We start from the raw sequence: 13,998 nt of genomic DNA, 5'->3' as shown, positions 1-13,998 counted from the left end.
CCCAGCCCCCCCTTTCCCCAGCGCTGCTTTTCCAACGCTCAATAACCTCTTTTCTTTCACTTTCTCAGCGGCACCTTTTCGGGCCGCGGGCGCCGGGTCCGTCGCGGCCGCCCCGAGCGGCGGCTCCGTCACCGCGAGCTGCTTCAACTCCGACAGCGCTTGGGGAGGGAAAATATCAAACACAGCAAAACAAACACAGAAATCGTCAAATGTGCCCCTTCCCCGACCCCCCCGCTGCCTCCCCGCACCAGCCACAGCCCTTTGGGATTTTTTACTGAAGTTTATTAGTTTTAAACCTTTAATATATTTAACCTTTTATTTAAAAAAAAAAAAAAAAAGAAAAAGAAGAAACAAAGGAGGCGGTTTGGTCGGCGTCGCTTCTGGTCCCGGCCCCACGGGCCCCGGTCCCCATCCCCCGGGCCCCCAGACCCGGCTCCTTCCGAATAAATAGAAACGACCAATAAACCCCAAACCCGCAAGGAGTCCCGAGTTCGTCCCGTTCCCGCCGGGGAGGAGCCGGGACACCCAGAACCACCCACGGGACACGGGAGCGAGACGCTCCAGCTCCTCCGGGGCACGCGGAGCCCCGCGGCCGCTGCCCCCGAGCGCCACCCCCGTGTCACCCCCGTGTCACCTCCCGTCATTCGGCCACTAAACACCCCGCGCCGGTTTCACCCGGGAATCCGGACACCGGGCGGAAAAGGGGATTTTTTCCTGTTTTTTCCCATTTTTGAAGTGGACGCGCTGGTTGGAAAAAGGGGAATAAAGGGGGTTGGAGCCAATCCCGGGGGGGCCGTGGGGAGGAGCTGTCCCCGTCCTGGGGACACCGGGGACACTGGGGACAGCGGGTCCCGTCCTCGCTCCGCCCACCCCGCGGTGGCTTAAGGCAGAGGGTGAAAAGGCAGGAAAACACCCCAAAAGTGAGCCGGATGGGGGGCGGGGGGAGCGGGGACCCCAGTGACACGGGGGGTTGACACCTCACGGGTGTGGCCGCGGGGGCCCGGGCGCTCAGTCGGTTTTGCGGTGGTTGTTGTTGAGGACGGGGTGCCCGTTGGACAGGGGCCCGTTCTTCGTCCCCTCCTCCTCCTCCTCCGAGTTGTCCGTCTCCTCGCGGTCGCTCCTCTCGTCTTCCACCACCTTGGGGGGGAAGCAAAGGGGGGTCGCCCACCAGCACCCGCGTCCCGGCCGTCCTCAGTTTCCCCCGGCGCAGCCGCTGCCGCGTCCCCCGCCAACCACCCGGGGGCCAAGCGCCGTTTGGCTTCGCGGTTTTGGCGTCTCCCCACCCCAAACCGCGTCGTCCGGGTCCGGACACGACCCCCCCGCCCCAAAGAGCCCCCGCTTGCCTTTCCAGTTATGAACTTGTGGGCCATGCGGATGATGAGGAAGGCCCAGAACACGTGCAGCGCCTGCAGCACCGCCATCATGAAGTTGAAGAAGTAGTAGCCGAAGAACGCCGGGTAGAGCTCCAGCGGGTAAACCAGCGTGCAGTGCATGATCCTGCAGGACACGCCACGCGCCGTCACGGGCGCCCCGGTCCCGCGCCTCGGCTTCCCTGGTCCCGCGCCTCGGCTTCCCCCCCAGTGGCTCCGTTTCCCCCCCGGTGCCAGTTTCCTCACCAGAAGGGCAGGATGACCAGGCGGGTGATGATGAAGACGGCAGCGAAGACGATGAAGATGTTGTTGCAGGTGTTTCTCCAGCCGGCGTAGTTGAACATCTTGGCGGACTGAGGGGGACACAGAGCGGGTGACGTGGGAGGGGACGGGGGACGGGGGACGCGGGCGCGGGGGGACACGCTACCTCCAGCAGATAGTCCGAGGAGTCGTGCAGGGCCATGATGAGCGTCCCCGCGCGGATGTAGTTGGCGAACCAGGAGAAGCTGATGAGGATGATGGTGGCCACGTGGTGGATGATTTGCTCCTTGAAGTCCTGTGTGTGGGGACGGGGGGTCACACTGGCCCTGTCCCCCCGGAGCCCCCAGACCCCTCATCCCTGGGTCCCACGTCCTCCCGGCTCCACTGGTTTTACCCCAAGAAAACCCTCCCCGTGTCTGTCACCCCCGAGGCGTCCCCGTGTCTGTCCCCCCAAGGCGTCCCCCCAGTCCCCACCTTGCGCTTGACGTCGGAGGCGATGCTGAAGAGCAGCGACCAGTAGAAGGAGAGCTCGATCATGTAGTACCAGTACTGGGAGGGCAGCATGCTCTGCGGGACGAGGGACCAGCTGGGGCACATTCCGCCTCCACCCCTCCTGGGGACACCGGCCGCGGCGGCACGGGGACCCCACGGCCACCGCGCGGCCCGTGGGGCTCACCTGGATGGGGTAGCCCTTCCACACCTCCCGCAGGTCGTAGAACCAGGGCTTCTGCGGGCCGGGACAACAGAGAGACACGGGGTTAGAGGGGGCCGGGGCGCTGGGGACACCGGGGGGGACAGTACTCACATCCACTATGACAGCCATGCCAGCAATGAAAGCAATAAGGTAAAAGGTGAATCGCCAACTGGAAAAAGGAAGCAGAGGGTCCTCAGGGGCGCACGGGGAGCGAGGGACGGGACGGACCCGCGGCTGCCCCCCGTGTCCCCGCGCGGGACGCGGCCGCGGGCTCACCTGGCCTCGCGGAACTTCTTGAGCAGGCTGGGCCGGTCCTGGTTGCGGCGGCGGCGGAACCAGCGCTCGACCTGCCGCTCGGTGCAGCCGCTCTGCCTGGACAGCGCCTCCACGTCCGCCTGGGGACGGCGGGCACGGCGCGGTCACGCGGGGACCCGGCGCTGTCCCCGCGCCCCGGGACCCCCCGTCCCCCTCACCTGCTTGGGGTGCTTGGTGGTGGCGTAAAACTTCTCCAGCGTGGCATTGGGGGCGGCTTTTAACCTGACCTTCTCCTTGACGTTGAGGAGCCCGGCCAAGGGGGTGGCCACGTACCTGGGGGGTAAAGGGACAGAAGAACGTCCCCATTTGTGTCACCTGGCTGAGGTGGCCGCGTCGAAGCCGCCCAAGGACCCGCAGCCGCTCGGTGCCTCAGCTTCCCCATCCCGCTGCTGCTTCTCCCGGGTGGGTTTAACCATGGGGGAACCGGGTCCCCGCGTCACCCCGGGGGTGGGGACCGTCCCCGCAGGGCCTGGCCAAGCGTGCCCCCCCCTCCCGCCGTCCCAACAAAGCCCCGTCTGTTCCCGGCCTCCGCTCGCCCTTGTTTGCCCAGCAAACGGCTCCTCGTGCCGCGATAAGGCCGGCGGGGGATGCACAAAGCCGGGCTTATGCCGGGACTGAGGTGGGGCCGGGGGGCGGCGGGAGGGACACGGGGTGTCACAGCCGCCCCGGCCAGGCGGGGACGCGCTGACACATCCAGGGGCGTGTGAACACAACCGGGGTGACACCGTGGGACGGGGAATCCCGGGGAGCGGGACGGGGTGTCCCCGAGCGAGGGCTCACGTCTCGAAGAGGTGCCGGACGACGAGGAAGAGGAGGGCGAGCGGGAGGGTGACGCAGAGGTCGGCGGCCTTGGCGTAGACGCGCCCGTCGCGGTCCTGCAGGTCGGCCCAGGTGAGGTTGGCGGGCAGCCAGAGCCGCTCCCACCAGAACGCGCTGTACAGGGTCTGCAACATGCTGGGGACAACGGGCGGGACGGTGACACCGGGGTGGTGACACCCGCACGGTGACCCCCGCACGGTGACCCCCGCATGGTGACCCCCAGACAGTGACACCCGCACAGTGACACCCGCACGGTGACCCCCGCACGGTGACCCCCGCACGGTGACCCCCGCACTGTGACACCCGCACTGTGACACCCGCACAGTGACACCCGCACAGTGACACCCGCACAGTGACACCCGCACGGTGACCCCCCGCACTGTGACCCCCGCACGGTGACCCCCGCACGGTGACCCCCGCACGGTGACCCCCGCACGGTGACACCCACACGGTGACCCCCCGCACGGTGACCCCCGCACGGTGACCCCCGCACGGTGACACCCGTACAGTGACCCCCGCACTGTGACACCCGCACAGTGACACCCGCACAGTGACACCCGCACGGTGACACCCGCACGGTGACCCCCCGCACTGTGACCCCCGCACGGTGACCCCCGCACGGTGACACCCGCACGGTGACCCCCGCACGGTGACCCCCCGCACGGTGACCCCCGCACGGTGACACCCGCACGGTGACCCCCGCACGGTGACACCCGCACGGTGACCCCCGCACGGTGACCCCCGCACGGTGACCCCCCGCACGGTGACCCCCGCACGGTGACACCCACACGGTGACCCCCGCATGGTGACCCCCGCACGGTGACCCCCGCACGGTGACACCCGCACGGTGACCCCCCGCCCCCGTGCCACGCGCGGCCGCCGCGGGACTTTGCTCCCGGTGCCGCCGGGGTCAGGGGTGATGATTAACCGCGGATCGTCGGGGGACACACCCGGTTCGCCCTCCCCGGGATGTCCCTGCCCCCCGGGGACACGGAGGGGACCCCCCCCCGGCCCGGTTCGGCTCATCCGCGTCCCGGGCTCGAACCGCAGCCCCGGGGCGGGAATCGGGCACGGACCGCGCCCGGTGCGCCCGCGGTTCCCTGTCCCCGGCGCGGGGACGGATCGGACGCGGCTTCGCCCGGGGGGGAAGCGGAACCACCGGGGCCGGTTTCACAACCCGTTCCCGTTAACACGGGAGGGGCCGGGGCAGGTAACGGGCCGGGGGGACACGGGGGGACACCGGGGGGGACACGGGGGGGACAGCGGGACCTGGCCCGGGCGCCTCCGGGTGTGGCCGCACCGCCCCGGGGATCTGCGGCGCGACCGAGCGGCAAAGGGAGAAGATCCGGGAATGCGGAGATCACAGAGGGACGATAAAGGCGCCGGGGCCCGCGGCGCGTCCCGGTACCGGGGCGGGGCCCGGGGCCAGCGCGGGGGCCGCAGCCCGGCCCGGGGCAGCCGGGCCCGTTCAGCGCGGGGGCGGCCATCGCGCTCGGGCCTCCCGCGGGCGGCGCCCGGAGCGCCGGGGGCCCCAACGCCCGCAGGCCCGGGCGGCGGGAGAACCGGGAACCGGCCCCGCGCCGCGCCCCCCGCGGCCTGAGCCGCCGCCCCGAGCGGGGCCGGGCCAGGGGGAACCGGGAACCGGGGAACCGGGGACCCGAGCGGCCCCGGGACCGCGCCCGCCCGCCCCCGCCCCCACACTCACGCGCCGCCGGAGCCGCCTCGCGCCGCCGCTCGCGCCCCCCGGGCCCGGTCCGCGCGCGCCCCGCGCCAGGCAGCGGCGGGAGTGACGTCACCGCAACGCCGAGGGCCGCGGGGGGGGCGGGGGGCACCGCCAGGGGGCGGGGCGGGGCCGCCAGGCCCGAGCGATCCATCGCCGAGACGGGGAGCGCGGCGGCGCGCCAGGCGGGAGCAATCCATCGCCGATTCGGCGAGCGGCGGGCGGACGGAGCCCACGCACCCGCTCCGTGTCCCCTATAGACCCCGCTATGCGCTCCAGACCCCCCCAGACCCCGCTCACCCCCACCCCGGCGGCGGTCCCGCTGCGCAGCGCCTCCTGCCGGCCGCGCCGCTGCACCCACTGACACTCCCCGCCCCGCGTGTCCGTGCGGAGGGTCCTGTCACCCCAAAACCGCCCAAACTCCCCCAAACCCGCGTGTCCGTTGGATCTGGAACGTTCTGTCCCCCAAACCCGCGTGTCCGTGGGGTCCGGAGGTTCCCAACCCCCCAGTTCCCCTCAAGTCCCCGCAAGCCCCCCCAAACCCGCGTGCCCGTGGGGCGCAGGACCCCCCGCGTGTCAGACAGCCGGACCCACGCGCGTGGGGACAAGTCCTTTATTTGCCAAGGGCTAAGGCCACATTTTGGGCGCGGGGGGGTGTCCCCCCTGGCGCGTGTCCCCCACGTCTCGGAGCAGGGACCGAGCGCTGGGACCCCGCGTGGGTCACACCCCCCGCGCTAAGGCCACTGGGACGGTCCGGGTGGTCCCGGCGGGGGGGCAGGGTCCCCCCCTCGTGCGTGTGTGTCCCTGTCCCCAGGGGTCCCCCTGGGGATCACACGGCCGGGACCCCCCCGGGGGTGCTAGAGCAGGACACAGTCCAGATCCGGCTTCTGCCGCTGCCTCCGCGGCGCACGGGCCTGGGGGGCAGGAATTGGGGCTGGGGGGCAGAGACCCTGGGGACACCGCCACCCCCCCAGGGGACACCGCCACCCCTTGGGGACACCGCCACCCTTTGGGGACACCGCCACCCCCCCAGGGGACACCGCCACCCCTTGGGGACACCGCCACCCCTTGGGGACACCGCCACCCTTTGGGGACACCGCCACCCCCCCAGGGGACACCGCCACCCCTTGGGGACACCGCCACCCCTTGGGGACACCGCCACCCCCCTAGGGGACACCACTACCCCCGAGGACACCGCCGCCCCCCGGGAGCAGCGGGGCTGGGCAGGGGGTGGGAAGCACCCAGACCCCCCGATACCTGCGCTGGGCCCTGGTGCTGCGGATGGGGGTGCTGGGGGTGCTGGGGGTGCTGGGGGTGCTGGGGGTGCTGGGGGTGCTGATGCTGATACTCCTCCTGCTGCAGCTGCCGCGCCAGCTCCAGGTCGCTCAGCACCGAGGGGTCCTGTCCCCCCCCCTGCTGCAGGGACAGCGCGATCATGTAATCCTGGAGGGGGACACACAGAAACGGGGGGCGCTCAGCACATGGGCCCCAAACCTGCAGCGCCCCCGTCTGGGACCTGCGTGTCCCCAGCTGCCCCCCGTGTCCCCAGCTGCCCCCCGTGTCCCCAACTGCCCCCCGTGTCCCCAGCTGCCCCCCGTGTCCCCAACTGCCCCCCGTGTCCCCAGCTGCCCCCATGAGTCCCCAGCTGCCCCCCACGTGTCCCCAACTGCCCCCACGTGTCCACAACTGCCCCCCCTGTCCCCAGCTGCCCCGCGTGTCCCACCTGGTCCACCTGTCTCTGCTGCAGCCGGTGTCCCGGGGGGGCGGCCGCGGCCCCCCCGTGCGCGTGGCTGGGGCGGAACGCGGTGTCGCAGAAGCAGCTGTCGCCGTCCACGCTGTGCAGGGTCTCCCAGACCACCCCGTCCTCCCGCAGGAAGCCCTGGTCCGTCACCAGCAGGTACAGGTGGCCCTGGGAGGGGACGCGGGGCACAGTTGGCCCCTGCCAGCGCGGGGGGGCTCTGCGGGGGCGGGGGCCGCACCTTGTGCTTGATCATGGTGCTGAAGTGGTTGTTGCGGAAGAAGACGCTGAGCTCGCCCTCGGGCACGGCGGCCGCCAGCTCGCACAGCCCGTGCACCGTCAGCTGCGACGCCGTGGCCTCCAGGAACTGCTCGGCCACCAGCCCTGGGTGACACGGCGGGTGGGACGAGGTGCCACCCCCCACGCGGGGAGCGGGGCCGGGGCCGGCGCCGTTACCTTCGCTCAGCAGGCCGGAGTCGCTGGCCTGTTTGCAGGTGATGATCTTCTCCACCAGCTGGTTGTAGCTCAGCTTGCCCACGGCCCGGACGAGCTCGGGGCTCTGCCAAGGGGACAGGGCTGTCACCGCAGGGCCGTGGGGACACCGGGACCATGGCTTGGTTCAGTCGCAACCTCCTCCAGCCACCACAGGGACCTCCAGGAAGCCAGGGTGGTGGCCCCCGCCATGGGGAAGGACCCGCCACCAAAGGGTTTCGAAAGCCATTGAGACCCCCCCTTTGCCACGGGGTGCGACACTGCCCACTAGGTGAGGTTCCTCAACAGCATCACAGACGGGTTTGGGTTGGAAGGGACCTTCGAATGTCACCAAAGGTCCAAGCTCCTGCCGTGGGCAGGGACATCTTCCACCAGCCCAGGCTCCCCAAAGCCCCCTCCAACGCGACCGTGACCATTTCCACGGACAAGGCCCCCCCAGCCTCTCCGGGCCGCCTGCTCCGCGCCCCTGCAGCCCTCGGGCCTGTCCCCGCGTCCCTGTCCCCAGGAGCCCCCGCGGGGCGTGGGGCCGGCCCACCTGCGGGTCCAGCAGCCAGCCGTGGTACAGCGGCACGTTCAGCAGGTCGAACACGATGCACTCGGGCGTGTACTCGAAGTCCGAGACGCCCGTGAACCGCACGTTGACGTCCAGCCCCGTCGAGAGCTTGGGGAGCACCGTCATGGAGTCGTTGATGTTCTGGGGGAGCACCAAGCGGGGCTTTGCCGGGGGAGCTGCGCCCCGGCCCCGCGCTGCCCGGGACGCGGGGTGGCTGTTGGGGCGACGGGCGGCCGCGCTGCTCACCTGCTGGAAGTTGAGCTGCAGCCCCTCGGCCGGCTCGCGGGGCGGCTGGGTGGACAGGATGCAATCCCCTGCAAGGCAGCGCCGTCAGCGCCCCCGTGAGCGGGGACCCCCCGGGACAGGGACCCCGGGGCCTCACCCAAATGCGCCATCAGCTCCTCGGCCGTGATCACCTCCTTCTGCGGCGGCAGCTTCACCTGGGAGCACAGAGAGGTTGGGGACAGTCCCCCGGCCCTTCCCCTTGTGAACTGGGGGGGCTGAGGCTGAACCCCCAGAGGCCCCAAGCCCTCCCGAAGCCACCTGCCTTCCAGCGCAGCAGGAGCACGTTCATGAGGGCCAGGAGCGGGCAGGGCCCGTTGGCGCTCTGCGTGACCACGGGCGTCCGCTCCCCCTTCCAGTCAATCCACTTCACGCAATAGAAATCCTCCTCCGCGTCCCGAGCGGGGGTCCGGGCCGGGGGGGGCTCAGCTGGTGACGTCGCCCCCCCCGCGGCAGCGCGGGGACCCGCCGGGGACACCCCGTCCTCTGCGCTTTGCGGCTCCGGAGCGTCGTCCTGCGGATGCTCGTTGGGGGGGGGATGTGGGGCGCAGCCGCCCTGCCCCACGGCGGGGGGGGGAGGCACCTCGGAGCCCCCCCCAACCTCCCCCGGGGGCTGGGGGGTCCCTTTGTCCCCCGATGTCCCCCTGTCCTGCTCGGGTGGCGGCTCCATGGGACCCTCAGGATCGGGCCCCTGGGGATGCGCTGGGTCCATGTGGGAGCAGCTGCATCCCAAACCTGCTAGAAACGGGGCTTTCAGGAGAAAAATACGTGTGTTAGTCCAGGAAAAGAACACATGGGTTAGCCCAGGAACAGCCGCGTCCCGAACGTCTCCCCGAGGGGGAAAACGCGGATTTCAAGACAAAAATACATACGTCTTAGTGGAATGCTCCCGCAGAGAGATTTGGGGAATGAAACAGTCAAGTGAATCGGAAACTTTGGCTCCGAAATGCTAAAGAGATTTTGAAAGTTTGGCTTTGAAATAGTCAGGAGACGTGGGAAATCTGGCTTTTTGGCTATTACTATTAAATAATGACAATAAACAAGTATCACAAACAGAGAAATAAGGAAATAAATACTCGTGAGACAAAACCGTATTGATCGATAGAGAGTAAATAAACGAATGCTCCTGACAGGTGAGCCGCTCTACCGGTAACTAGTGTTGCTAACCAAAGAACGGAGAGACGCTCCTGGCAGGTAAGCGGATGCTGTCGATAACCAGATAAACGTATGTATATAGGATAGAACAAGCCCGCACACGGAGGCGAGCCCGGCCCCGAGCCCGTCCCCGCCGGACCCGCGGCGCCGGTGCCACCGGCCGGCAGCGCTGCGGGCGGGCGCGGCTCAGCCTCGGTCCCCGCGCGGGAACGGGGTCACGCGTGCCCCAACCCCCCAGCCGCGGCCGCCCCCCCGTACCTGGGGCCGCGTTGCCGCCGCTCCCTCCTCCTCCTTTTCCCTTCTGTTTTCCTGAGTTTTATCCTTGTCTCCTTTTCCTTCTTTTTCCTCCTTTTCCTCCTTTATTGTTTTTCCTTTATTCCTCCTTTTTACTCCTCTTTCCTCTTTTTCCTTCTTTATTCCTCTTTTTCCTTCTTTATTGCTCCTTTTTACTCTCTTTTGCTCCTTGTTGCCTCCTTCTTTCCTCCTTTCCCCGTCCTTTTTCCTTCTTTAATCCTCCTTTTCCCTTCTTTAATCCTTTTCCCTTCTTTAATCCTTCTTCCTCCTTTATTCCTCCTTTTCCCCTTCTTTTTCCTCCTTTAGCGCTTCCTTTTACCTTTTCCCGGTCTCTTTTCGCTCGTTTGCCTCCTTTCCGCCGCCGTTTTTCCCGTTTTTCCCGTTTTTCCCCGTGTTCCGTGCGCTCCGCGGCTGCGCTGCCGCTGTCCCCGCCCGCCGGGCCGCGCCGGGGAGGAGGAGCAGCCGGGGGGGGCGGCTGCTCCCGGTCACTGGTCACCGGGAACTAGTTACCAGAACTAGTTACCAGTCGGGATGGGGCGACGCCACCCTGGGGGGGCAGAAAGTCGGGGCGGGGCACGGCCCACCTGCGGGTGTTGGGGGGTTTTGGGGGGGGCTTGGGGGTGTCGGGAGGGGTCCGGGGGCCTTGGGGCTGTCAGAGGGCTTGGGGTGTCGGGGGGTTTGGGGTGTCACCCCCCCCCCCCCCTCACTGCGGCCCCCAACCCCGCCGGCGCGAAATCCCAGGAAAGGGGCGGGGCCAGCGGCGAAGCACCACGCCCCTCACAGCTACGCCCCTTCGCGGCCATGCCCCCTCGCAGCCACGCCCCGTTCCCGGCAGCGCACGCGCGAGGCCACGCCCCGCGGTGTGACAGGGGGCGGGGCCGTGCGGGCGGTACCGGGTTGAACGGGCGGTACCGCGTTGTTGAACCGGGCGGTGCCGGGTTGTTGGACCGGGCTGGGCGGGGCCGGGCGGGTCGGGGCGCGGATCGGCGCCGTTATGCAGCGGTTCGTGGAGGGGAGCCGGGCGGCGCTGCAGGTAGCGGGGCCGGGGGGACCGGGGTGCGGGGCAGCTGGGTGCCAGGGAATTGGGGTGCAGGGGGAGATGGATGCAGGGGAAAGAGGGGTACAGGGAACTCGGGGTGCAGGGGGAGATGAGCACCCAGGGGACTGGGGTGCAGGGAAAAGCGGGGCACAAGGGGACGGGAGTGCAGGGGGACTGGGCGCCCAGGGAATTGGGGTGCAGGGGGACTCGGTGCCAGGACACCCCAAAGCCCGTTCCACGGCGGGGGATCCCCAGCACCCCGTCCCACCCGGGCGCGGGTTCGGTGCCGCACGTGGCTCTCGGTTATTTACAACACGGAATAAACGAGCGAATCTGGGTTACAGCACCAAAGGATTGTCACTGAACAGGTGACACGCTCCCTCGAGTGTGACGGGATGGGGACGCGGGATGTGGGGGGACACGGGTGATATTTTTTCCTGCTGCTGCAGGCAAGAAGCAAAGGGGTGGAACGTGGTGTTTTGGGGGTGGCCAGCCCTAAACGCGCCTCTGGAAAACCACGTGGATCTGGGGTTGAAACAGGAGGGTCCCTGTCCCCACCGTGGCCGAGCTGGGTTGTCCCTTTCTCCCCAGGGCCCCATTTTCTTGCACGTGCCCCAAAACGTGACGTTTTTGTGCCAGAAGTGGCTCCTGGGCAGGTCTCGTCCCAAGGGACGGGTTGTCCAGGGCTGGGAGAGGGGTGGCACATGTGGGTGACAGCTCTGGGTCCCCTCAAGGGGAAGGGACAGGCTCGGGGGCTTTTGGGGACGGGGACGTGCGAATGTCACCGGCCCCGGCAGGAGAACATCCGGCACCACCGTGAGATCCACGTGGTGATGGGCAACGAGGCCTGCGACCTGGACTCCACCGTCTCGGCTCTGGCCCTGGCGTATTTCCTGGCGAAGGTGAGACAAACTGCCTTGGGGGACACGGGGTGGCTTTGGGGACACGCCTCAGCGCTGTCACCCCGTCACAGACAGCCCCGGCGCCCAAAGCCGCCTTCGTCCCGGTGCTGAACATCCCCCGCGCCGACTTTGCGCTGCGCACGGAGACGACGTTCCTGCTGCGGGAACAGGGCGTCCCCGCCGCCGCCCTCGTCTTTCGGGACGAGATCGACCTGGGGGGGCTGCACCGCGCCGGGCTGCTGGCCCTGACGCTGGTCGATCACCACGTCCTGCCCGGGTGAGCCGGGAGGGGACGCGGGGACAGCCGGGGCCACCCAGCTGGGATGTGGCCCGGGGTGGGTAAAATCTTTCCCTTCCCCGGGGTGTTTTTAGGGTAGGAGAGGAACAAAAAGGGGCTTCCGGGATGTGCCGCGTGGCGCCCCGGGGTCTCACCCTCCCCGTCTCGCCCGCCAGCGCTGACGCCGCCCTGGAAGAGGCCGTGGTGGAGGTGCTGGATCACCGGCCCTTGGAGCGGGACCGGGCGCCCGGCTGCCGGGTGACGGCGGAGCCGGTGGGCTCCTGCGCCACCCTGGTGACCGAGCGCATCGCGCAGGGTCCCCCGGGCGTGCTGGACGGACCCACGGCCGCGCTGCTGCACGGTGAGGACGGGCGGCCCTCGCAACCCCGGCGAGGGGGACGGTGACGACTGATGGTCCCCGCGTTGTCCCCTCCAGGCACCATCCTCCTGGACTGCGTCAACCTGAGCCCGGCGGCCGGCAAGGTGACGCCCAGGGACGTGGCGTGCGTGTCCCTGCTCGAGCAGAGGTTCCCCGAGCTGCCCGCCCGTGACACCATCTTCCAAGCCCTGCAAGCGGCCAAGTTCGACGTCTCAGGTCTGGGGGGTCTGACTGGGAGCAAACTGGGACAAACGCCCCTCCTTGGGGACAAGGACGTGTCCCCGGGGGCTCACGCTCGGCCCCGCTCGCCTCGCAGGGCTGACGACGGAGCAGATGCTGCGGAAGGACCTCAAGGTCCTGTCCAGCGACGAGCTGCTCCTCGCCGTCAGCGCCATCTACGTGGACCTGGAGGTGAGGCCGGGTGGGGGAAACTGAGGCACGGGGTGACACGAGGGGACACCAGCGCCTGTCTCCCCTGCAGACGTTCCTGCGCCGGCCCGGCTTGCTGCCGGAGCTGGAGGGGTTCTGCCGGGCTCGGGGCTACGCGGGGCTGGTGGCCATGACCATCTCTTTTAACGAGCGGAACGAGCCCGCGCGGCAGCTTGCCGTCTACAGCCAGCGAGAGACCCTCCGCAGCGCCGTGAGTGGGGGACACCCCGACCCTCGCCCTGGGGGTCCTGGGCGGGGGTCCCTGCCGTGGCGCTTGGATTTGCTCCAAAGTCCCCCGATTTTGGGGGTCTGGGGCAGTTCTGAGCTGCAGCACTTGGGTTTGCCCTGAAATCTCCCAATCTGGGGGGGCTGGAGGGAGGTGCTTGGGTCTGCCCTGAAGTGCCCTGGTCTTGGGGGTCCCGGGGGTCCCAGCCGCTGCGCTGCCCCGCAGGTGTGCCGGGCGCTGGAGGAGGAGACGTCGCCATCCCTGCAGCTCCAGCCCCTGGCGAGCCCCTGGCCCTGCGTGGCCACCTACGCGCAGGGCAACGCGCTGGCGTCGCGCAAGAAGGTGCTGCCGGTCCTGCGGGCAGCCCTGGGGGGGCCGGGGCCCGCGGGGGGGCCGGAGGACGAGGTGGTCCCGCCGCCCACCCCCATGAACAGCCTGGTGGAGGAATGTCCCCTGGCACAGGCCGTGCCGCCCCTCTGTCCCCAGGATGTCCTGGAGAGGGTCAGCCGCATCGCCGCGGGGCAGCCCCCCGGCTCCCCTAAATGAGGGTTCTGGGGTGCACAAAAGGACGGGGGGTTCCCTGGGCATGGGGGGGCTGCAGCCGCCTTCGTTAGAGCTCAGCTCTAAGGGAGATGGGTCTTTGGTGCAATTAGCCCCCCAACGGGCTTCCCCAATGGCCCCGAGGGGTTTGGTCTCCCAGGTGGGTTTTTGGGGGGCCAGGACAGCACCCACTTAATGGGGTGGTTAACGAGTTCTTGCCGTTGTCCCTCCCTCTGGGGGCTGTGGGGTCCCTGGGCGGGGGTCCAGACCCACACCAGCCCCGGGCTGTCACCCGCCTGCTCCGAGGATTAAACTTCCCTCATTTCTTCCACTCTTGGCTCTCAGCTTTTCTTTCACAGTGGGTCTGGCACTGGCTGGTTCACCCGGGGGTGCTCGGCGCAGCCCCCACCCTCCCCGTGGCATCCATGGGGGGCACCCTCTCTTTTCCGGGGGCCGAAGCGCTCCCCGAGCACCCACGGGAGGATAAAGGACGTGGCTGGGGTGGGATCTCAG

The 13,998-nt window shown here is 68.9% G+C and overlaps 3 protein-coding genes across 15 annotated transcripts; 1 reads left to right on the top strand and 2 right to left on the bottom strand.

Moving 5' to 3' along the window:
* Positions 1–260: 260 nt before the first annotated feature.
* CERS2 (ceramide synthase 2) lies at positions 261–5,321 on the bottom strand. The gene is made up of 11 exons (XM_065042831.1): positions 5,165–5,321; positions 3,421–3,594; positions 2,799–2,913; positions 2,602–2,720; positions 2,437–2,494; positions 2,308–2,358; positions 2,106–2,198; positions 1,798–1,926; positions 1,617–1,723; positions 1,344–1,497; positions 261–1,137 (listed from the first exon to the last, which is right to left on the bottom strand). The coding sequence occupies exons 2-11, from the start codon at positions 3,591–3,593 to the stop codon at positions 1,009–1,011; spliced, it is 1,128 nt and encodes a 375-aa protein (XP_064898903.1). The 5' UTR covers position 3,594; positions 5,165–5,321; the 3' UTR covers positions 261–1,008.
* A 457-nt stretch (positions 5,322–5,778) lies between these two features.
* On the bottom strand, positions 5,779–10,300 carry MINDY1 (MINDY lysine 48 deubiquitinase 1). Of its 12 annotated transcripts, none has more exons than XM_065042807.1 (10): positions 9,658–10,298; positions 9,117–9,193; positions 8,510–8,994; positions 8,345–8,402; positions 8,209–8,276; positions 7,945–8,103; positions 7,374–7,476; positions 6,903–7,301; positions 6,437–6,622; positions 5,779–6,129 (listed from the first exon to the last, which is right to left on the bottom strand). In XM_065042807.1, the coding sequence occupies exons 3-10, from the start codon at positions 8,954–8,956 to the stop codon at positions 5,900–5,902; spliced, it is 1,650 nt and encodes a 549-aa protein (XP_064898879.1). In that variant the 5' UTR covers positions 8,957–8,994; positions 9,117–9,193; positions 9,658–10,298; the 3' UTR covers positions 5,779–5,899. The 12 variants fall into 12 exon arrangements, with proteins under 12 accessions (XP_064898879.1, XP_064898883.1, XP_064898890.1 ...); XM_065042811.1 differs by having other exon boundaries at positions 10,013–10,298; XM_065042818.1 differs by lacking the exon at positions 9,117–9,193 and having other exon boundaries at positions 6,903–7,088; positions 7,159–7,301; positions 9,658–10,285.
* Positions 10,301–10,540: 240 nt separating this feature from the next.
* On the top strand, positions 10,541–13,816 carry PRUNE1 (prune exopolyphosphatase 1). Of its 2 annotated transcripts, XM_065042833.1 has the most exons (9): positions 10,541–10,726; positions 11,077–11,100; positions 11,530–11,634; positions 11,706–11,911; positions 12,088–12,272; positions 12,348–12,506; positions 12,607–12,701; positions 12,772–12,930; positions 13,171–13,816. In XM_065042833.1, the coding sequence occupies exons 1-9, from the start codon at positions 10,688–10,690 to the stop codon at positions 13,489–13,491; spliced, it is 1,293 nt and encodes a 430-aa protein (XP_064898905.1). In that variant the 5' UTR covers positions 10,541–10,687; the 3' UTR covers positions 13,492–13,816. The 2 variants fall into 2 exon arrangements, with proteins under 2 accessions (XP_064898905.1, XP_064898906.1); XM_065042834.1 differs by lacking the exon at positions 11,077–11,100 and having other exon boundaries at positions 10,542–10,726.
* The last annotated feature ends 182 nt before the right edge of the window (positions 13,817–13,998 follow it).

This window comes from Columba livia, chromosome 28 (genome assembly GCF_036013475.1).
Source record: "Columba livia isolate bColLiv1 breed racing homer chromosome 28, bColLiv1.pat.W.v2, whole genome shotgun sequence".
Lineage (NCBI taxonomy): Eukaryota > Metazoa > Chordata > Aves > Columbiformes > Columbidae > Columba > Columba livia.
The sequence above is the reverse complement of the archived record's forward strand: the minus strand, read 5'-3'. Positions and strand labels throughout refer to the sequence as shown.

Coding starts and splice junctions, on each gene's coding strand:
- CERS2 (XM_065042831.1), bottom strand. CDS start 3,593: ATGTTGCAGACCCTGTACAGCGCGTTCTGGTGGGAGCGGCTCTGGCTG. Junction 2,721..2,798: donor CCACCAAGCACCCCAAGCAG/GTGAGGGGGACG, acceptor CGCCGTCCCCAG/GCGGACGTGGAGGCGCTGTC. Junction 2,359..2,436: donor GCATGGCTGTCATAGTGGAT/GTGAGTACTGTC, acceptor CCCGGCCCGCAG/AAGCCCTGGTTCTACGACCT.
- MINDY1 (XM_065042806.1), bottom strand. CDS start 8,956: ATGGACCCAGCGCATCCCCAGGGGCCCGATCCTGAGGGTCCCATGGAG. Junction 8,104..8,208: donor TGCAGCTCAACTTCCAGCAG/GTGAGCAGCGCG, acceptor GTGCTCCCCCAG/AACATCAACGACTCCATGAC. Junction 6,130..6,436: donor AGCACCAGGGCCCAGCGCAG/GTATCGGGGGGT, acceptor CGGTGTCCCCAG/GGTCTCTGCCCCCCAGCCCC.
- PRUNE1 (XM_065042833.1), top strand. CDS start 10,688: ATGCAGCGGTTCGTGGAGGGGAGCCGGGCGGCGCTGCAG. Junction 11,635..11,705: donor TGGCGTATTTCCTGGCGAAG/GTGAGACAAACT, acceptor ACCCCGTCACAG/ACAGCCCCGGCGCCCAAAGC. Junction 11,912..12,087: donor GATCACCACGTCCTGCCCGG/GTGAGCCGGGAG, acceptor CTCGCCCGCCAG/CGCTGACGCCGCCCTGGAAG.